At 53.2% G+C, this 21,584-nt stretch overlaps 2 protein-coding genes across 3 annotated transcripts in view; one reads left to right on the top strand and one right to left on the bottom strand.

The window, feature by feature from the left end:
• The window catches only part of Dok7 (docking protein 7), a 32,005-nt gene extending 25,618 nt beyond the window's left edge, over positions 1-6,387 (top strand). The window contains exons 8-10 of the mRNA XM_060365453.1: positions 1,983-2,025; positions 5,226-5,378; positions 5,650-6,387. Of these exons, the coding sequence (XP_060221436.1) occupies positions 1,983-2,025; positions 5,226-5,378; positions 5,650-5,780 (327 nt within the window). The 3' untranslated portion in view covers positions 5,781-6,387. The remainder of the gene's footprint in view (positions 1-1,982; positions 2,026-5,225; positions 5,379-5,649) is intronic.
• A 5,422-nt stretch (positions 6,388-11,809) lies between these two features.
• Positions 11,810-21,256, bottom strand: Lrpap1 (LDL receptor related protein associated protein 1). Of its 2 annotated transcripts, none has more exons than XM_021629141.2 (8): positions 20,948-21,256; positions 17,946-18,090; positions 17,472-17,593; positions 16,512-16,632; positions 15,857-16,015; positions 14,144-14,226; positions 13,030-13,206; positions 11,810-12,220 (listed from the first exon to the last, which is right to left on the bottom strand). In XM_021629141.2, exons 1-8 carry the CDS (start codon positions 21,158-21,160, stop codon positions 12,158-12,160), a joined length of 1,083 nt encoding a protein of 360 aa, XP_021484816.1. In that variant the 5' UTR covers positions 21,161-21,256; the 3' UTR covers positions 11,810-12,157. The 2 variants fall into 2 exon arrangements, with proteins under 2 accessions (XP_021484816.1, XP_060221435.1); XM_060365452.1 differs by having other exon boundaries at positions 11,810-12,236; positions 20,948-21,241.
• Positions 21,257-21,584: the final 328 nt, after the last annotated feature.

Below are 21,584 nucleotides of genomic sequence, written 5' to 3'. Positions count from 1 at the left end.
CTGCCTGCCTGTTTCCATCCTTTCTGGCAGCCCTGCTGGAAGTTGGGAGCCTGGCTCCCCCAAGCTGCTGTGTAGGGAAAAGCAGTGTTTGGGGGCTTGGCCACATTCGAAACCCAAGTGACTGGGTGACCCTGCGAGTCACTGTACCTCTGTGAGCCTCAGTTTCCTCCTCCATTGATGGGTAACTGTCCTCACCTCATGGGCTGGCCTGAGGGTCTTGATGGGATCCCTAAGGAAGCATCCAGCAGATGTGTGTTCACTAGAGGGAGCCAAGTATCCCTCCTGCAAAAGGGCTGAGATATCAGTTCTGGGGCCAGGAAGCCAGGGTAATGGTCAAAGGAGCAGGCGCTGCTCTGGCCTGAGCCACGTGTTCTCTGTACTCTGTACTTGCATGGGACCTCCCTGCAACAGGAAGAGGGGAGCCCAGGTGGGTAGGTCTGGTAGGTTCCATCATTGCTGTTGGAGCTTGGGTGTCTACCCACTCACTACCTGGGCCCTGGACCTGGGGGCGGGTGGGAGTTGGCCTATGGGCAGGAAGTCCTCACTTCAGGAAGAAAGGGAACACCATGGCACACTGGGAGAAGGGAGAGGTCAAGTAGAAAGTCTCCAGGGAAAGGCAATCTCAGGCTCTTCTTCTGCCCAGTCCATGCCTCAAGACACTATCAACCCCAGCAGTCTGCAAAGGCATCGGTGGTTGGGGCTCCCTGTGAAACCCAGGGTCACCAGCCATGACTCCTCTTCATGAGATGGGGTAGCTGATGGGGTGGAGGCTTCCCCTCAAGCCAGGGGCCTACGGATGGGTCACTGGTCTGAGACCTCCCTCCTCACACACAGCCCCCCGAAGGGCCCAAGCTGATCATGTACTTTCCTTGTCGCACTGTGATCCACCCATGCCCAGGGTCTGGTGCGGATCCTGTAGAGCCATGGGCCTCCCTGAGCAGATGCTCTTTGCGAGCGCTGTTGAGATTTGTCCTCTTGCTTAGTGACAAAGTACCGCTTGCATGTGGTTGCCTCTGGGCCGTCCACCTCTCATCCTGGGGGCTCTCTTACACCTTGGGCCCCCAAGGTTGCACAGGACTGTTATAAGTGATGCAGTTAGACCTGCGTGGCCCGCCCGGGGGCATCCCTGCCTGTACCGTGGGCACGTGACCACGGCTCTCAAGGCTGGCCTGGGTGGAGCTGGGTGTCAAGTTCCCCTCCCTCTCCTCCCACCACAAGGCCCCACTACCTCGCTGCTCCTTCAGAATCACTTGGTTTGTGTGACTTTATGGTTACCTGCCCTGGGTTGTGTGACAACCTATGGTTATCGGCCCCTTCACAGCAGGCACCCTTGCTGCTTCCGCCTCCACTTCCTCTCAGCTGGAGTGAGGAGGTCCGCGCATGAGATAGCAAATGTGCTCAGCTGAGCCTTTATCCTCCCTCATCTGCCTGCTCAGCTACTCTAAGCTGTTTCCTCTCTTGTTCTATCTACTCCCTGGCCAGGCTCTGCCTGAAGCAGAGGCCCAGGCCTCATTCCAGGGTTGGGTGAATGTTTGTCTCTTCTGTGGGCTCCTAGAAGGCCTCTGTAAGGCATAGAAACAGCATGCCAGGGCCAGAGAGTAAACACTGTGGTCACTATGGGCCAAGTGGCCCTGTTTGTTCAGAAATCTGGTGCCACTCAGGTGAGGGGCAGTGGAATCTAGCTGCACCATAAGCTGGAAGGGAATAGCCTGGGAACCCTTGTTTGTAAACTTCCTCCGAACAGCCTTGGCCTCAACTGTCTCCTGGATTGTTGTGTCAAACCATCGTTTGGGTGGTCAGGGCTGTGGAGTCTAAGAACAAAGGTGTCTAGATGATACAGATATGGCCCTCCAGGTTATAGGTGGTCCAGATCCTTAGACCTATATCATTTTTAGAATTTACTATTCTGTCTCTTGGGGCTCAGGGGGTAGGATAAAGGGTGAGTGGGATGTACACACTGACCCCTGTTGTCTTTGGTCTAGGTCATGGCTACTTCATCCTCTGGACTCACTGCGACACACCCAGGTAGGCACCTGGCTTTGGATCGCAGCGCTCAGTGCAGGCATGGAGGATTTAGAGTTAAGGGAATCTCCCTGTGGGATGGGGAAGGGTTTGGGCAGTAGAGTGACAGTGGCATCTGGGAAGCCTGGAACAGGCGAGCAGAGTGAGGTGGTGAGCTAAGGACAGGTAAATGGCTCTGGGGCATGACTGGATGGACTGTCTAGGAGTGGGCAATGGACAGCTGGGTCATGGTCTGTAGCTCAGGAGTCAGATTTGAGGGGTTGGCCTAAGTGTATATCAGCTAGAGAACGGACAAGGAAACTGCAGCCCATGGGGTTTCAGCTCTTCAGGACAGGTTTGTGGAAGTAGGAATGACAGCGCACTCAACAAGGAGTGGGGACTCCTCGGAAGAAGCCTGCCTCTCAGCAGGTGAAGGCTGGAGGGTGCCCGTCCTGACAAGGGCAGCCCTAAGGGTTGGGAGAAGCTCTGGGTCTTGGGTGGCTGGTCCTGAGCCAGGTGACTGGAGGCCAGGGGTACCTCTGGCCTTGTTGCCTCATGAGTGAGTGCCACAGATTCCTGGGTCCCTTTTTCAGAAGTGAGTGGTGGCTTTGGTAGGCCAAGCCCTGTAGGTAAGATCTCAATCAGAACCAAGGAGGCAATATGATAGAAAGAAGTGAATGGGGCCGCAGGCAGGCAGGGTCAGCACATTGGCCAATAGAAGAGCTCCACACCCATCTGTTTTCTGTCTGGGATGCTCAGCTTCAGTGCTGGGTCTATATGGAGTCTATGGTCCAGGGTCCTCCCTGACATCATGCAGTAGCAGGGGTGGCCCTCACTGTTCATCTCCCTCTGATACCGTCTCACTACGGATGCCAGTATTTTACTTTGGTATAGCTGATTACCCCACCACGGGACCAAAGGGGGGGAGATGGAGAAGGCACCACTTGAGGACAGGGCCCTCTCCCACTGAGGGCAAGGATGGACCCTGAGAGGACGTGAGAGGTAGGACCCTCTGGTGAGGGACACGTAATTTTGCTCTGGAGCAGACTAGGAACAGAGACGTGCCTGGTTATAGCCAGGTGGTGAGCAGCCTGCCGCTGTGGGAAGGGAAAAAATAGGCAATAATATGCTGTTGTCTGTTTTGTTCTAGTAAGTATTTGAGTCTTAAAACGATGCTGGCCAAAGCCAAAACTGAATTAAAGGACTTGGGGTATAGGGGACCCACACCTTCCTGACCAGCTAGTCATGTTCCCTTGGGAAGACAGTGAGTTTAGCTAGAGGGGAGGTACCTCGTGGAATCTCGACAGCACCCCTCTGGCCTATGACTTTGGATGTCAGTTGGTTTTGAACCTTCCATCTCTTTCTCCCTGAGTTTAGGCTGCAGGTTCCTCCTGCTTCTCTCTGTTCCTTTTTTAACTCACCTGTCCAGACCATCTTGGAAAAAAAAAATGGATCAAACCCTAAACAAAATGCCCAGACTTGGGGAACCTGTTCAAGTTCACTGAGGCACAGAGCCTAGCCCCAGCTCTCTGTCTTCAGCCTTCAAAGGCTCCACATTGAGGTCTGGTCTTTCCAGTCTCTTAAGCACTGAGGCTCTATCTAGACTCCAGTCCCTTAAGCACTGGGGCTCTATCTAGACTCTAGTCCTGGCTCACCTGCTTCATCCTGTCTCCTCCTTCCCTTAGCCATGCTCCTTCTCCAGCCTGCCAACCCAATTGTGGGGAGGCCTGCTGTGGGCACTTCCTTGCTGCCTGGGCAGTCAGTGTAGGCTGGTCCTAGCTTTCCCTCCACTCTGCTGGCTGACCCTCCTTGGGGAGGGTCATTTTCCTTGGGGACATTTTCTTTGGCTGTGATTGATTCTCTGTGTTACAAATGCACCAGATTCCCAGAAATCCTTTGCCTCAGGTCAGACATTTTCTGGGGATTGAAAAATGCTGAGCCTGCCTTTGCTTGCCAATGGCTACGACAGGATGTTCTAGGAGTAAGCAATGCCAGCTCCCTGATTTGAGGCCAGTGCAGCAGCTAAGTCCATAGCTTGGACAGTACGGGGACCTTAAAGACCTCTAAGGACATGCGCTGTGTGGTAGAGGGTCTCCCCCGGGGTTTCCAAGGCTGTGGGATTGGGGTAGAAGTGTTCACTTACTTAAGTGACCAGCCAGAGCATGCACCCCCACGACCCTGCCATCTCATTTGGCTGTACTGGCTGATGGATGTGACTTGGGCAGAGAGGCTGAGCCAGGCCTATCTCTCTGGATATGGCAAACGCAGAAACAAGCTTATATGTGAGAATCCCTATGTCCCCATCTTTGAACTGGATTCTGGGGCTTGGCTTGTGCTGTGGGGGCAAGGCCTTCACCAGCCTCTCTGTGTCCAGGCTGCTGGCATTGGAATAGAGGACGAAGGAGTGACTGCCCTTGCCTATCACTCTGAAATAGTGCTTTGTGCCCCATTCTATACGATTGTTCCCGACCCCATAGAGAGAGAATCATGACAGTACCCCTGCAGAAAGGCCTTGACTTTGCCGACTCTGTGCAGGGTCCCTGAACCTGCAGGGAAGGGCCTAGGGGCCATCCAAACAGTCCTCTTAACAGAGTCTACCATGAGCTTCACATGCTGGGCATGGAGGGTCCCTTGCTCCTTCGGCTTTGCCCATGCTCCCCATCAACTGCTAAGATATGAAACAGGGTTAAGGGGTGACATTTTAGAAGAGAATTCAAACTGCTGAGGTGTCCCGGAAGAAGGGGGTGTCCGCTTTGCTGGGGACACAGATGGTGATGTTGGCTATGCTACACAGAGGGGTCCTGGTGGGAATTACCCAGTCTGTTGGGAATCACTCCACCAACAGCCTGCAGAAGGACGGAGAAGAGGGTCAGGCGGAGGCAGCAGGGATATACTGGCTCTGGAGAGGCAGCCGAGAAGGCACTGCATTAAAGAGGGTACCTGGCAGGATGTAAGATGAGGTTTCAAGGACAGAGAACAGGTCTTGTGGGGTCCATAAGGGTAAGTGCTTGGACCAGAGAAGAGGCAGTGTGTGAGTCCTAGAATCCTAGCACTGGGCTGAATGGGGAATGGGAGAACTGGGGAGGGTCTCCAAGGTGAGCTGGAAGGTGGGAGGAGGGCACTGGGCCACGAAGGGTAGGCAAGCTCTTTGTTGAGTGGCCTTTGAGAGACCTGTGCAACTCTCAGCTGCAACTGTCAGGGATTCAGAGACGTTCCCTCCACAGGATCTCCAGGGCCCACGGCTGCTGACAGCCCAGGGCCAGAGCGATCACGCAGTGAGACGCCCATGTATGTGAACATCCCCATCAGCCCCACCTCCAGACTGCAGCTGCATTACCTGGGCCTGGAGTTCTCAGGGGCCAGCGGAAGTGTGCGAGGTGGGTTCCCACCCAGGGGCCTCACGGGGTGGGGGTGGGGGTTGTGATCTTAGCTTTTGAGCTCCAGGAGCACCAACAGCCAAGATCCTTAGCTCCTGCCCTGAGAGATGTCCAGGTCCCGACGGGTGGGAGTGGAGATGGATCAGAGAGCCCTCTGGCCCCGTCACCTGAGGTAGCTGCAGAGAAGAGGGACCTGCAGGCCAGGCAGGACCAGAGGCAGCTGGGCTGAGGGCTATTACAGCTGGGTTCACTCACTGTGGACTGCTTTTAGGGGCCAGCACCTCCCGCTATGCACAGATCGACATCACAGCTACAGAGACAGCGCATCGTGTGGGGGTCCGGCACGCGCAGACTCGGGAGGAACGTTTGCCAGAGTTGGAGCAGCGGAAGAAAGGGCCCTGAGACTGCAGTTCAGGTTGGGGCTGGCTGGGGCACCTGGCCAGCTGGGCTGCCTGATGCAGACAGGCAGCGCAGTCCCATTTGTGGATGATGGCCCTTGGGACTGGGGGCCCTGTCTTGTCAGTAACATGGCTTCCTGCTGTAGCGGAGGCTGTGGTTGGTCTTTGTGTGTCGGAATGAGTGGTCGAAGGCTCCAGGCCCATACCATAGCAGTTCATTCCAATGTGTGAAAGCCACGTGGCAGCCCCCTCTCTGCCATCAGGGCCTCTCGCCTCACTGTTGCCCAAGACTGACCCTTCTTTTGGTCTGAACAAGTTCTCCTAGGCCATGGGGCTACCAAGGGACCCATCTCCAGGTGCTGGTAGCCTCGGTGCCTGCCACAACAGCGCAGCTGCTGGTGCCCAGTAGAACCTGGAAAGTTTCCCAGGCTTGGAACGCAAGCTGCGCTACCCATCCCGGAGGAGGTGACCATGATGACAGTGGAGAGCTCTGCACCAGTTCTGTATGACCGAGGGCCCTGTGACTGGCAACTGCTGAGCCACGGACTGGCTCTGCTCCTTGGGCATGGCAGCCTCTCCTCCCCACCTCCCTCTCCAGTGTCCCTCCTGAGCCACAGGCCCTGTACCTTGGTGTGAAGGCCATGGTAGGGACAGGACTGTTCCAGCTTGTCATCTGGTTGGGATCTACTCCAGCCATTTGGGTAAATTGTTTCAAATCTCTGTGATTATATTTTTTAACAATTCATATTATTTTCCAAAGCTGTGAGGTCTTTCACATGTGATTTCTGCGCTGGACTGGATGGAAACAGCTTCTTGTTACTGGGTCAAGGGGTTCGGGGATAGGGGTGAATGATGGTGCTAGGTTGGCCTTTACAGATGTCCCTGTTGTTTGTTATTTCCAAAACTGAGTTTCTGAGGCGGCAGGTCTCCTGCTCTGCCTCAGCCCTGTGGGGAGAAGTTTTGACAGCGCCTCCGCCCAGGATCTAATCATAGCCCATCACATCCTTCTCTTTTCCCTTCTGCTTTTCTGCAAGGAGTTCACTAGGAGCCCAGTAGTCTGTGATTGGCTGCTGGGTCAGAAGCAGCCTGTTCTTCCCAGGGGCCCTTGGTGTGAGGTAGCTTATGCCACCCATAGGCGTCCACTGCTTAACCCGAGGGCACCAACGCCCACTGACACAGCTCCTCATACATGACTGTCTCAGGGGAGTTAAAAGTTTAGGAACTGATTGTGGTGTGTCTGTCAGTGATGCCAGCTCGTGGGAAACTGGAGCAGCATGATTACTAGGAATTTGAGACCAGCCTGGGTGAATTGGCATGTTCCTGAACAGTCAGGACTCTTACAGATCAAACATGAGAATCAGAGTTCAGATCCCCAGTGCTCACAAAAATGCAGGCAGGTGTGGCGGCCCTCCAAGCATCCCAACATTTGGGGGGGCTTCCATAGAGGGAAGCTGGCTAGCTAGATACAGCAAAATTGGTGAATCCCAGAGACCCCAAGTTGAGTACAGTTAAGAAAAAAGTATTAATTAAAAAAGTATTAATTTTAGATCATCACATATATGTACACACATGTGATCATGCAGCTTCCCCGTATTTGCCCACACAAATAAACATATATACACACATACATGCACACCACATATGCTTGCATTTTTATTTCATACGAATGGCATTCTAAGTAGGCATTGCCTATCTCCTCTCAGTACACCGAGAAGCCATACTGCCACCCTGCCCACCTGCCATCAGTCACTGCGGGAAGCCATGCTGCCATTAAGACTCGGGGTATCTGGTAACACGCCTCGCCCATGGACCTTGGTGGGCCCTTGGCTCACTGATGGCTGCGGAGGCTCAGGTGGCTTGTCCTGCAAGATGCTGCCGCCCAGTGGGTGGTATGCTTCCTGCCAGGCAGAGCAGCTGCACATCTTTGGTTTCTGTCAGATTCTTACTCCCCATCAGTTATAAAAGCCAAGTGTCTGGAGGACTGGGTGTGCCTTCTGCCATTAGGGTGTGTGTCGGTGGTGGTCCTATTTTCATTTCCCTCGTGATCAGAGGATCAGCAGATTCTCGGGCAGATTCTCTGTTCTGTGGCCGCAGAACAGCATCTCTGCATGCGCTTGTGGTTTTAGCTTTCTTGCATTGTGCTGTTTACTAAGACATAGATGGGCTTGTTAACACCTGCCATCAGAGATGCTTCTGATGGAAGAAGTCACATAGAGATCTACAAGATTTTTTTTTTCTTTTCGTTTTAGCAAGATGGGAGCTCCTGTAGCTCAGATCAGCCTCAAGTTCACAGTGTAGCTAAGGATGACCCAAACTTCTGATCTCCCTGCCTCTATCTCCCAAGTACCAGGATCACAGGCTTGCACCACCACACTCAGTTTGTGTGGCTAGGAACCAAACCAGGGCTTCATAGTGTGCTAAGCAAACAAGCCGCCTGTCTAGGCACATACATACCCAGGACCTAGATCCCAGGGACTCGTTGCTAAGACAGCAACCCCATCCAGCCTCTGATTTCAACAGGAGTTCTTGTATTTATGTTACTGTATGACCTGTCAGTCAAGGTTCCGCACATCCATCTCCACGTGGACCGTGAGGATGCTCTGTGCCTCCTGCGTGAACATATCCTGCGCTTGCTGCAGAGGGCTCTGGGTGGGCCTGTACTTGTGCTTCCTCAGTGTTGACAGAGAACTTCAGGGCAGCAACGCCCCGGTCACTCCTCTTCCCTTCTAGCCACACTTGAGCTCTCCTGGGAATGCAGTTTCCTGTGGCTCGCCATTCACACATGGTCAACACTCCTCTAGTTGTGTAACCTCACCTCAGAATGTCCCAACATTGGCTGCAACCCTTCTTGATGCTGTTGACTCTTCTCAGTTTCTGAACCAGTCCAGTCAAGGGCTTACAAGTCTTTGGACTTCAGGTGCCTCTCCTGGGTTGGGTCCCACACTTTCTTGACTTAACCCTTCATCTTCAGTAGCCTCAGCAACTGAAGAAACGGTGTGTAACTGATGCCATCTCTACAGGTTCAGCTGTATTAGCTCAACACAGGGCTGAGGTTCACACCTGCCGTGTTGGCAAGTCACTCATTCAAATCCTGCCCCAGCACACAAGACACCACAAGTTACGTTGCTAACATTCCTGCTCAGTCAGGTTGCTGACAGCTATGTGTAAACTTGCTGTGACACTTTTGCCTTAGGACATGCGTACATGCTGGTGCCAGTTCAGGTTGTATGGTGGAGTGATGGACGCATTTAAGGAGGATTCACCACTGCACACTTTATTGTGCACACACACACATACACATGTCTTCGGACTCTGAGCTCAGCCGTCTCAGTGGGGGCTATATAGTAGCATCTCATTGGAAGACTATGCATTTCCCCACCATCTGCACATTAGCCACGTGGGCATCTTCACCAGCGAAGAGTCCATGCGATCCTTTGGCTCATTAAAAGAACTGACTGGACAATTCTCCATGCAGTTTAGGCTAACCCTTTCTGATGTACTACAAATAGTTCATTTTCAGACATAAGGTCTCATGTGCCTAGGATAACCTTGAACTTCTGATTCTCCTGCCTCTACTTCCTCAGTGCTGGGATTACAGGCATGTGCCACCACACCTAACCCATGAGGTACTGGGGACTCACTGCAAGGCTCTGTGCATGCTAAGCGGGTACTTTGCCAACTAAGCTCCAGCCCTTCATTTTTCTGCCAACTTTCTTAGTGGGATCTTTGCTGAGCAGATCTCCAATTTTGATGAAGCCCAACAAACTTTTGAGTAAACCATTCACCTCATTTAAGAGCTTGGTCTAAGTTCAGGAAAACATTTTCCTGGGCTGTCTTCTAGGGATTTTTTGTTTGTTTGCTTGTTCTATTTTTTGAGACAGATTTTCTTTGTAGCTCTGGATGTCTTGGAACTCATTGGCCTCGAACTCAGGGATCTACCTGCCTTTGCCTCCCGAGTGCTGAGATGAAGGCATGCACTACCATCACCCAGCAATCTTCTAGTTCTTACCAGCATGGTTTACACACTCAGCCTACGACCCATTTTATATTTTGCATGATGCAAGGTGACTTTAATCTCCATCCAGTGAGCCAAGTGGCTCCAGCTTCTTTTACTATGAAGTCTCTCTTTAATCTAGAGGTGCCGCTCAGATCCCATGATCCCTGTCTATCTCCTAACAGGTCACCCAGCATCCATGCCATCTTCTCACCTACCTGCTGGCTCCTTTCTGCTCACTTCTACAAGCTCTCACTCTTAGGACTGGCTGTCTTTTTTTCTCTAGACAGGGTTTCTCTGTGTAGCCCTGGCTGTTCTGGGATCACTCTGTAGAGCAGGCTGGCCTTGAACTCACAGAGATCCACCTACCTCTGCCTCCCTGAGTACTGGGGCCTGGCTGTCTTATGTTTTCAACTGTGAGCTACCATGGGCTCATGGGGTTTTACCTTTGGGTTGAAAAAATAGCACACGGGTCATTTTCCCATAAAGAATGCTTTAAAAGATATTTTATTGTGTGAACACATATGACACAGCACACATGTGTCTGAGGACAACTTGCATGAACTGTTCTCTCCTTCACCACATGGTCCCTGGGGACTGAACTTAGGTCATCAGGCTTAAACAAATGCCTTACTTAACCTGCCAGCCTGAGGGCTTTCAGTAATTTTGCTGGGTGGCAGGGTAGTGCTAGCCAGAACCTCATCTAGGTTTATAGCTTGAGGTTCCCTTGCCATATGACATTAAAACTCACCCAGGCAGCAGTTTGAGGCCTGAGAGCTGGTCAGGAGTGGCCTCCTGATTCCATACCTAGAGGCCAGCTCTGAGGAGCAGGCAGCTCCCGCACTGGTCACAGCTGATTCCAGACTCAGCCGTGAGCTCTACATCACTCACACTGAGATGGTTCACCAGGCTGGGCGCTGCTATAAACACATTTTACTTCAACATGCCCATTTCTAAGCAGGAGAATGCAGCCAAAGCCTCTGGCTCTAGGGGCAGAGCCAAACCTCAGTAAAGGCTTCTCTTGCATCTACTAGCCAGGCATTCCCCCTGCAGTTGACTCTGAACCTGGTATCCGGGGTCTGTCATCCCAGTTCCCTGGGCTGTATGTGGCACAGGACCCTTGGTGGGTACCTATTATATGTGCTGGGTTGAAGCAGGAAGGCAGAGCTGAGATCAAGCATTTCCCTGGGTCTCAGACATTGCTGAGGGCTCGGGCAAATATTTACATACCAGCTGGCCTTAGATGGTGGCAGACATAGCATGGGTGAAGAAACCACGCAGGAATGCCTGCTGTTTCTTGCTGCTGGTGTCCTTAACCCACAGGCCTCTTGCATGCTGCCCTGGAGTGTCTATGTGCTCACCTGTGAATACATGTAACCGTGTGCACACAAGTGCCTTCCCATCACAATCTACTTTTGTTTATTTGGCTGGGATAGCTAGTCAGCTCGCCCCGGCCGTCCTTTCTCTGCCTCTCAAGTGCTGGGACTACAGGCAGATGAACACATCCACAGGCGTTCTCATGGCTCTGTAGATCCAGACTCTAGACCTCAAGCTCGCAGGGCAAGCATTTTATTCCTCTTTCCAGCTTTGATACTCTTATAAACATGGTTAACTAACTGTGTACGCCTGCTAGGTAGATTTCAACTTCTGAGCTGAGATCCAGCGGCTAGCAAATCCAATGGCCTGATCTTCCAGCAGTCAGAGATCCTTTTGGTGACTCTGTGTGAGGGAAACTGACTCCAGACATGGGAGCCAATCAGGTTCTTATGGGAGGCAGAACATGCACCCGTACAAGATCTGCAGGCCTTTACCTCTGCCATCTTTTTCCTGAAATCTCACCTCCTAAGGGCTCTTGATTTAAAACGATCTGGGGTCAGGTCCCCCAGGAGGGAGAGCGTGAGTGAAGTGGGGCGAGGGAAATGCCTCAAATGCGTAGGCTTGGCTAGGCCCCCCTCTTCTCCCTTTTATCTGTAACTTACTTTGCCACGGTGCCACCTCTGGCTGAAGTGGACCCATCCCTTGAAATACCAGGCAAGGACTGGATGGCTTGAAATCCTGCCATGTATTTAAAACCTCCGCACATTACATTTCCAGTGACAGATATAGGTAATTTCAATGTAAACTGTTTGCCGCAGCGTGGAGGACAGTCATATCTCAATAGTAGCTCTACCCAAGGCCTTCAACCAGGGTGGTGACAGCCAGAGTTGCTTGAAAGAAAAGAAGTCCTTGCCAGCTGCAGCGGGATCAGATCGGTGTGTTGAAGGGTCCTCTGGGCCACCGTGGTCAGCCACACCAGTCACCACAGGTCTAGGCATGCAGATGACGCCCTGAGAGCTCCCAGTGTCTTCAAGACGCCTCTCTGGGCTGCTGCTGGTGGCTTCTGGTCCTCAGAGCTCATTGTGTCGAGCTCTTGAGACCCTGCTGGACAGGTCCTGCAGGTGCTTCTTCACCTGTACAAGGGGACACCTGTCAGTGGGGACAACATGGCAAGCCCAGCGTCAAGACACGCCAGGAGACAGCTGAAAACCGGTACTAGACACTCTGGCTCATCTTCCACCACAGCCACCCAAAATGTGCCATAAGTAATGACAGAGCTCAGTGCAGACTAAAAAAACAAACAGCTGGAAGCCGATCACCCCAAAAGACAATGAAATGGTGGCATGTGTATGTCCTATTATCTTTAGGAGACCCGGTGAGGGGCCATGAAGGCGGGATGGATGCCTGCAGGGATGGTCACAGAGAACTCTGCCTTCCAACCCCTTCACATCCCAAGTGCACAAAGAACCACAGGCCTGCAGATGGGCCAGGCTTAATCTGTGGTTTCTGAATTCTCTCAAAGCGGCGCCTGCTAGCGCTACCCTTCCATAAGAGACCCGTGGTTTGGAGTCCGTAGCTGGCAGGTCTCCAAGCATACCCGGGGGCTCCAGAACCCCCAGTGGACTGCCCAGTTTCACAGGGCCCCTTACACATTGCAACAAATCTCTTGGTGGCCAGGAGTGGTTGAGAACGTGCTTGGATTTTAGCCCCGTGAACCCCCCAAACCCTTATAGAAATCACATGAACGGCCTCTGAGCCCCCAGGCTTTGGGCCCCACTGTTCTGCTGTACCGGCACCTGACGCACTGAGCACCGGCCATGCAGGGTTCCCATGGACTGCGTACGTGTTTCCCTGAGCCAGGAGGTCAAGGGTGTGAGACCCAAGTGGAGGCCACACAGGACTGTGTGCGAGGACGGAGGGAGCGAAGGACGGCATGTCCCACCTTGTAGCCCAGCTCCTTGGTCTTCTCCTCCAGCAGCACATACTTCTCCTTGTTGCGGCTGATGTGCTCGGGGTCACCAATGCTCTCCACGTGTTTCAGCTTCTGGTGGGAGATCTCCAGCTGCTTCTGGTAGTGGTTATGCTTTTCAATTTTGGCCTCGAAGTGCTTGAGCTCCTCCTAGAAGGGGCCAACACCTCAGTTTCCTCCAACATGGAGCCCTGCGGGTGCCTGTCTCCTGTCCAGCAGCGGTCCTGACCACCACTGGCGCATCTGAGAACAGTACGTGCTTACTGCCAGGAGTCTCTAAACTGGGACTGTCCATCAGAACCTGGTGGTAGCAGGGACCTTTGCACTCCCATCCCTGAATACCTCCTTTCCCATGCTGGTTCTGCTCTCACGTACATCTGGACATCATACATCTGGGAACAGCAGCCCTGCCTACTGGGCATCCAGCTCCCTCCTGACCCTGTGCCCAGGCTGATGGCCCAGGGCTTAGCTTTACCAGAGGTGCTCTATACCCTCTTTGCTCCCTTCTTCCCCCAACACGGACATCATCCCCACTCCTGGTGGTTACCCCACCTTCCACCTTCAGGAGATCATGACCGAGGCAGCCTGCATCTTGGGAATCTAAGGTTTCTTCTCAAGCTCCATGAGGATGGGCTCATGTCCATCTCACAGCCCCTGCTCCCTAGAGCTCCTTGACTTATTTCTCACAGGCTGCCTGCTCCCTTTTACCCCATGGGTCCAGTGCTACTGGCAGCCACTAGAAGCCCCACCCCTGTGGCTCATCAGCCTCCTGCAGCTCTGCCCCCACCACACACCCTGGCAGCACAGTGCTGGGTAGACCTCCCGACGGCCAGGTGCTCACACAGGAGGCACTGAGACTGATGGCATGGGAGGTGTGTGCCCACTTGCTACCACTTGGCTGCCAGCCAGGATGACAAGGGCTGCAGAGGCCAGGGGCAGGAAGGAAAAAGGGTCAGGGCAAAAACACAAATGCACTGCGCTATGAGAAAAAAGAAAAGAAAAAAAAAAAAAAAAAAAGAACAGAGACCCTGATCCCACTGGAGACCACAACGGAAGGTGACACAGCTTTGCCTACCAGTTTCCTTACCCGGAATGACTCCAGTTCCTTTTCTGTGAAGTTGGCAGACTGGGCCAGGTCCCACAGATCTATCACTCGGGGCTCTTCAAATTCTGCAGGAAAGCAAAGACTGACTGTACGGGTAGGTAGTGTGGCCGGACACATCCTGGCAATGGGGTCCACGTGGCCTGTTAGCTCAAGGGAATAAATAGTGTGTGCTGCATCTCGGGAGCACTAAGTTCCTGGTCTGTGCTGACGGCACCAGCTTAGATGTAGCCTGATGGTAACCTCCCTGCCACGGTGAAGGGGGTCACATCCCCGGAATCAGAATTGTCTGCTGTTACCCCTGGGCAGAGCCATTAGCACGCTCTTGGCTGTCTCTGAGGTGGGAGTGAGTGAGATCAGGGGGGTGACAGGATCATGAATACCCAGATGGGCACTGGGGAGGGCTGACTATCACTGAGTCAGGGCTGGGGTTCGGCCATTCACCCTCTAGCTCCCACCATCCCTGATGGCACCCCACCTTTGGGGTAAACAGAGAGCCATCCAGCAAGGCTCCCAGACTTCTGGTCACCCCTGGGCCACAGCAGAAGATCCTGCTCTCCACAGGGACCTTCCTGTCCAGGACCCAAGGGAACCCTAGTTTTCCAGGAAGTAAAGCGGTTAGGAACAGGCAGGCCAGCGGGAGAAGCCAAGAGACTATCTGGATGTAGCTCCTTAGGAGATAGTCCATATGGTGGTCAAAGAAAGAGGTGACACCCAGTACACTAGCCGTGGCTGCATTATCCCAATATTAAGTCCTCACAGCGGCTCTATAAGAGAGATTGGTCACCTCCACAGTTAGTGGTCTTGGGAAATGGTGCAATGGTTTCACAGCACACCTAGAGCCCAACCCCACAAGAGCACAGCAAGCCTGCAAGGCGTTGCAGGTGCTGCCCCAGAAGGAGGCTCTGCCTGGGCCTGTGCTCTCTAAGGCTGTGCATGTAGGATTTTGTCCAATGCAGGCTACCACCTCCACGTTTAGACACAAAACTAGGCACCCCTGCCGGGAGCCGTAGGGACAGAGAACCTGGCCCTAGAACTCTAGTAAGTCCTGAGAGGGTGGGGCTGTCACCGAAGCAGAAGTGCCATCCCAAGGGCCATGGACGAGCATGAGATGCAAGGCTGGCCTCCACCGACAAGGGGATGGGGAGACAGTCCTGTGTAAGATTACCAAGACTGAAAAGACAGCCTGGATAGGGCCACCAACCGGAGGATCACTCTGCTACCACTTCAAACAAATTCTGGTGACAGGGATGAAGGCCAGCCCAGAACATTTTTTTTTAAAAATTGACCTTTATTTTTATTTTATGCGTATGAGTGTTTTGCCTGCACGTACGTCTGTGTATCACAGGTATATGGTGCCCATGGAAGCCATTAGAGGGCATTGGATCACCTGGGGCTGGAGTTACAGGTGGTTGTGAGCTGCCATGTGGGTGCTGGGTGTCACCTCTGGAAGAGGCCAGTGCTCTTAATCACTGAGCCATCTCTCTAGTTCCTGGCCCAGATGTTCGTATTACAGTAGGGCCCAGGGCAGGCCATTATTTAACACAGCCAAGGCCTGAGTGTGACAAGTCTCCTAGGCACTCCTGGGTCCATGTACTTGTCCCTAAGCATGTGTCTGTCTGTCAGTCTGCCTACCTCAAACAGAAGCAGACAATCCCAATCAGTAGACATAAGCAGCACACGGGGCACAGGGCTTACCAGTGGTGGGGCTGTAGCCCTGGTGGCTGACCTTCCTCAGGCGGTCCAGGCCCTGGTTGATACTACGCAGCCTGTCCTTCAGCTCACTGTGCTTGCTGGCCAGGGCGTCGCTCTTGATGTGGTTCATGTCAGAGGGACTGAGCAGGTTCTCATAACCTTCTGTGGAACAAGACGCAGAATGTCTGACAAGGACTGGGGTCCTAGTGGCCAAGATGGCCCTAAGTCCATCTACTGGTCATGCCTCCGCAGCCCTCAGTGCTGGCTGGTGGATGTGGTTTCTCAAACAAACATCTAAGCATGGATGTCTCAGCATCTGTACCCAGAGGCCTGCGTACAGGAGGAGGGGCCTCCGTGGGCTCTAATGGCTCGATCTCTCAGGACCCATACTTGGCAAGATCACACTAGTCAGAAGTCACGGCGGTTAGGTTAGGTTAGAGAGTAGTGGCCTGCTACATCAGGGTACTTCAATCACCCCAGAAGCAACCCTCCATCTGTGCAGTCATACTGATACAACACAACTGGCATAAAACCTGAGCAGTCAGAACATGAACAGGGTAGAAACATGAGAAAACATGAGAAAAGCTTCTCCACTCCCTCCTTGCCACCCTAGGCAACAATGGCACACTGTGCCCAGCAGAGGCGGGCATGGGCATACCTTCAGCTCTGCTCAGTGTGTCTAGCAGCACATTGTACTCGTGGACCTTCTCTTTGTGGTGCAGGAACTCCCGCCACAGCTTGTCCAGTTCTTCACTGGAGAACTTCCCTGATGTTTTTGCCTGAGAGGAAACAGCCTGGAGTGAGCTTGTCTGTCCTGTCATCAGCACTACCCAAGGAGTTCAGGCGCATGTCAGCTGTATCCTTGCTCCAGGGCAAAGAGCTTGGGGTTGTTCTCTTCCTCTGCACTCACTGTGACCCTCTACTAGGTAGGTATACCAGGCAAGAAAAATCAAATTGGAAGTGCCTGATAGGCAATGCCCCTTTTCCTTGATGTCCCCAGATTTACAGTGTTGGCCAAAGAAGGGGGAGGAAGGGCTTGAGGAAGGTGCCTGCATCTGCTTAACTCTTCTGAACAGCAGGCCCATCTCCACGGTCCAGCAGAGACCAGAACAGTAGAACCCAGACAGGCTACCCGCGTAGCTGGACCAAGGGAGCCCGTGGCACTGAATCCCTGCCATATCCCAAAGCAAAGATGGGCCAGATTTAGCACTGCCCACTTTTGCAATCACAGTACCAAGAGCTCACGCCAACATCTGCACGCAGCTGAAGGCCCCTTTCCTAAGCACAGAAGCAGGACCACAGGCCAGAACCAGAGGTAAAGTAGAGGAAACACAGCCGCCTGACCTGACACCTGTGTGATGTAGCCACACACTGTGAAAAGTATGTCTGATGCTACAGTCCTGACAGCTACGAGTGCCAGATGAGCTACCAGGACAGGAAAGAGAATATGAGCATGTCTCATGGGGAACCAGTGGCCCGACTTGGTTCCCACGCACCAGCCTCCACAGCAGAAGAGGCAGCAATATGATAGCAGAGATATTCCCAGTAGGTCCGCATCCCAACTCTCCACAGGCCTGCACAAGTTTCAGAAGGTAAGGGGAAAAAAGGCAAGTGGTACCTTGTGCCACAGCTTTTCCAGCCTGGGGTCCCCCAGCTCATCCTGGGTGTCTTCATTGAGTGCGTTGCTGTGCACCATCTGGGTGTCCTTCCTCCCATCCAGTCCATACCTGGCCAAGATGACTAGAGAGAGAGGGGACATTTGATTTTTATTGACAGGCAGGCGCTGCCACAGGAGCCCATACAATAAGCCTGCTTCTCATTTTCTAGAAGATTCCTTTCAGCACTCTCCTAAGTGGCCAAAACAAGATCTGGGGAGAACGTGCAGCAGCTTAGGTGTTCGGGTCCTCCAGTGTTTATGAGCAATGGCTAGGGACTCACAGGACCTCCTGGGCTCCACCGCAGACAACCCCCTCTTGATCGAGCTTTCCTGAATGAGGAGCTCATGGGCCGGGAGGGTGTGCACTTGCTGTCCCAATTTACCCGTCCTTCACCTTAGCCTGGGGGCTGCACCCGCCAGAGAATAGGAAGGTACCATTGAGGTTGTGAACCAGTTTTGCTTCTTTCTCCCCATCCTTGTCTAAGCCTTCCGCCTTCAGTTTCTTCCAGTTGAGTTCGTCCCTTTCTTGTATTTTCAGGTCAGAATGGAGCTCAGCCAACTTCACGGGAGACAGATGAAGCTGCCCAAGAAAGGAGCAACATGTGATAAGGCACCGTGACAGGCCAAGGACAACAAGACTGATCCCGGGGGAGGGGTGGCTGGGATCATAGTGGACAGGGGTGACAAGGCGCACAAGCACTTCTAAGACTGGCACCCTATGTCAGGAGCCCAATTAGAGACACAGCTGAGGCAAGGTCTGGAAATCCCAGCTGTCAGCAGGGCACCATACCTTTCCCATTCTGACATCTGGAGCTGTGTACCAGGGAAAGGGATGGACTTGAAGAAGAATGAGCTGGACTTGGAGAAGAAATGAACATTTTCTTCAAAAAGTATGAGAAGAGAAAAGAACTACTCTAGAGTAGAAGAAGACTGAATTTACTGAAAACTTCCCAATTAATTTTTTTTTTTTTGCGGTCCTAAGACCAGATCCAGGGCCTTGTGCATACTAGGCCTACTACCACAGAGGGATCCCGTCTGAAAAGGACTCTGCTCCCAAGGGCCCTGAGAAGTCAGCTGCTGTCATCTGAATACATTTTGTCTAAGAGGAAATGGGTCTCTGGGATTGTGTGGTCATCTGCTGAGGTTCCCCTACCCCTGACTCCAAGGACAGTCCTTTGCTCCCCACACTGCCCAGAGTCTTCATCTTGCAGCACACTAGGCATGTCACAGCACTGAGTCAGGACAGATGTGACCCAAGTACCCCACTGAATGGCTCACGGCTCATCCTATGAAACAGGAACCGGGCAATGCCGGCATGAAGCAATGACCCCTCCACCCCCACTCCAAGTCTCAAATTGCCCAATCTCACAAGATGGAGGTGGGTTCCATGCTTTTGCAGAGCCCTCCCACACCCAACTCCACTCCCTGGAGTCTCAAGACGAACCTCAGTTCTTCTGAAGGTGGGTTGGAAATGAGGGGAGCCAAACAGCTCCTACACGATAAACTGTATTCCACTCACTACAGTGTAGTTTTGTATTTGGAAAACAAGGAAACACAGACTGTTTAAAGGATAAAATCTCCCCGGATGAGGAAGGACGGTCATTGAGAAGCCTCAAGAGGTTATAAGCCAGGAAGGGCCTAGGTGAGCATCATATCTACCTTAAGCAATGTTGGTTGGAACTGACAGCACTGATAACCATCTCATCCCAGAGAAGCAGAAGGCCCATCCCAAAGGTTTACATGAAAGATAAGAACCTGAGAACGACCCAGCAGAGGTGACTTAGCAGGTAGCACACAGCTGCAAGCCTCCATGTCTAGAACGAAGAGCAGCAGAGCTTAACCTGTGTCCCCAAGGCCTAGGCTCTTTGGAAGTGGGAAGTAGATGCAAGACATCCTATAAAGGAAGCCACCTGGAAGAATGTCCCCTTCCATTCAGCAGAAAAAGTGACCACACATCCCCTGCAGAACTTTAGGGCCAGAGGGCTGGAAGGGACACGCAGCCCAAGGCTTAGGCAGGATGAGGAGGACAGCCATTCCAGCAAGTGACATGGAAGTGTGGACAATCAGGAGAAATAGAATCAGATGCTGCAACGGATCAGTGCATATGGCAGAGGAGGACCCAGGAACCCCACAGGCACAGAGTAAGGACAAGTGACCTGCCACAGTAGGTCTGAGAAGGTCACCTGGACATGCAGGTAGAGAGGACTTGGGGCCAGCTTCTCAGAAAAAGGGATTCCAGGATCTATGGGCACCAGAATGCACTGCGCCTATCCTCGGCCTATGTATAAGCCCGGGTGAGCACACCCATCACAGTGGGCACTCGAAGACAGCTGTTTTTCACTCTACATAGCTCCCACTGCTCTGTCACTCTTCTCACATCCACCCTCAGCTCTGCTCCTGGCCCTTTTCTCCAGGGAGCTGAACTGCTTTTCCAGGGCACAGAGTTGCAGGTTTCAGACACTGCACACTGTCCCCCTCTTGGCAGCATCACCTCAAAGACACTGGCTGGGCCCCAGAGCAGTCCAGGAAGGGCCTTCGGGGGCTGCCTGTGAGGCAACACTCCTCTTCCCCACAAGCCAGCCTCCCAGCCATCTCTCCATCTGAATCCTCCAGGGCCAAAGTTCCTCCACTGTTTTCTTTTAAAACTCACTATTAGTTTGCAAATTATTTACTCTCTTTCCAAACTCGGGAATTTTCAAGCTGGAGGGCTGAAGGGCCACCTTCTTCAAGCTAGAGAGGAGGATATTGCGGCCCTGAGGGTCTACTTATAAATGCCTCAACAAAAGCTCAAGACCTGGCCTACAATCACAATTAGGGACGGGTTTCAAGTTCCAGACCAGCCCTCACGGTCTTATCTCCATTCCAAAAGAAAGAGAGATTAAGATACCTGCTAAATCTGACTTTAGCATTCTCCAGGTCTCAGTGGCCACAAGGAAATCCCAACCCCCTTGGGAATCGCTTCACCCAAATTAACCAGCTCCACTAGCAAAGGGGACTTCTGCTGTTTCTGTACTGCCTCATCTCAGGTCACCTGCTTTTCTTTTTTCCATAGGGGTAAATACAGATAACAGAAAAGGCTTGCAAGCCAGGCCCCATATAGAGAGCGCCCGACTACCTCCATCTGAATGACTGGCTCTTTGGAAAACTGGCTTTCTGAACAGAGCGAACTGGTGTGCACAGCCAAAAAGGTTATCACTCCACTCTCTGGGGTCCCCAGCTGCAATAAAGGAAACCATAGCCCCATAGGACCAGCACCAAGTTCCTTTCCCTTTTGCGTCTCTCCTTATTGGGTCAGGGGGCCCCCACCTGACACTGAAGGGGGGAAGCACTAGGGGTAGGCCGCCTCCCCCCTCGGTCCAGCGGCTACGCCGGCCTCTTCATCAGCATACAAGAGGCTCCTCACCCACGACCCCGCGCCTCTCCTCGGCCCCGCTCACCCTCTGGGCCTTCTCCCAGAGCTGGTTCAGCTTCTCCATGCGGAACTCCTCGCCAGGCTCGCGCTTGGAGGCCATCTCGGGCTCGTTCTTCTCTCGCGAGTACTTGCCGCCATGGCCAGCGATGGGCTGGGGCACAAGCAGCAGCGGCAGCAACAACAGCACCAACAGCTGGAGCCGCGGCAGCGCAGATTGCCTCTCTCTTCGAGGCGCCATCTTCCTCTGCAGAGCCAGCGGCTCGCAGACTGACAAGCCTGGGTGCTGTAGGACCGCCCACCTTCAGCCCCGCTCACCAGACAGGTCCACCTCTAGTCCCCGCCTCCCTCCTTCGTCTGATCCCGCCCGCCTCCAGGCCCCGCCCGTGCCTGCCCACCCCTCGGTCTCTGGCTCCGCCCCGCTCATCTCTTGCAGAGAATTACGCCACGGCATCCGAGCTTTTTCTTGATCTGGGTCTCAGCTGCGGAACAGCCGGGCTCCTGGGTTCCTCTAAGGAGGCGAAGCTGGGAAAGCCGGGCCCTGCGGCCGAACTGGGGCCACTCTGTCTCATCTGCGTACTGACGCGCCGTCCCACTCCTTATAATTATGCAAGAAGCGCAGCGGGAGATGCTTTTGACGTTAAACCCGGGAACAGCTATCTCTG

This window comes from Meriones unguiculatus, chromosome 12, assembly GCF_030254825.1.
Source record: "Meriones unguiculatus strain TT.TT164.6M chromosome 12, Bangor_MerUng_6.1, whole genome shotgun sequence".
Classification (NCBI taxonomy): Eukaryota; Metazoa; Chordata; class Mammalia; order Rodentia; family Muridae; genus Meriones; species Meriones unguiculatus.
This window is presented reverse-complemented; position numbering and strand designations above follow the sequence as displayed.

What these genes read in the sequence shown, in the direction of transcription:
- Lrpap1 (XM_060365452.1), bottom strand. Translation starts at nt 21,160, where the DNA reads ATGGCGCCTCGAAGAGAGAGGCAATCTGCGCTGCCGCGGCTCCAGCTG. An exon ending in GGGCTACAGCCCCACCACTG is followed by an intron (nt 14,227 to 15,856) that starts GTAAGCCCTGTG and finishes GCTTTCCTGCAG; the next exon opens with AATTTGAAGAGCCCCGAGTG. An exon ending in CCAAGGAGCTGGGCTACAAG is followed by an intron (nt 12,237 to 13,029) that starts GTGGGACATGCC and finishes CCCCACTGACAG; the next exon opens with GTGTCCCCTTGTACAGGTGA.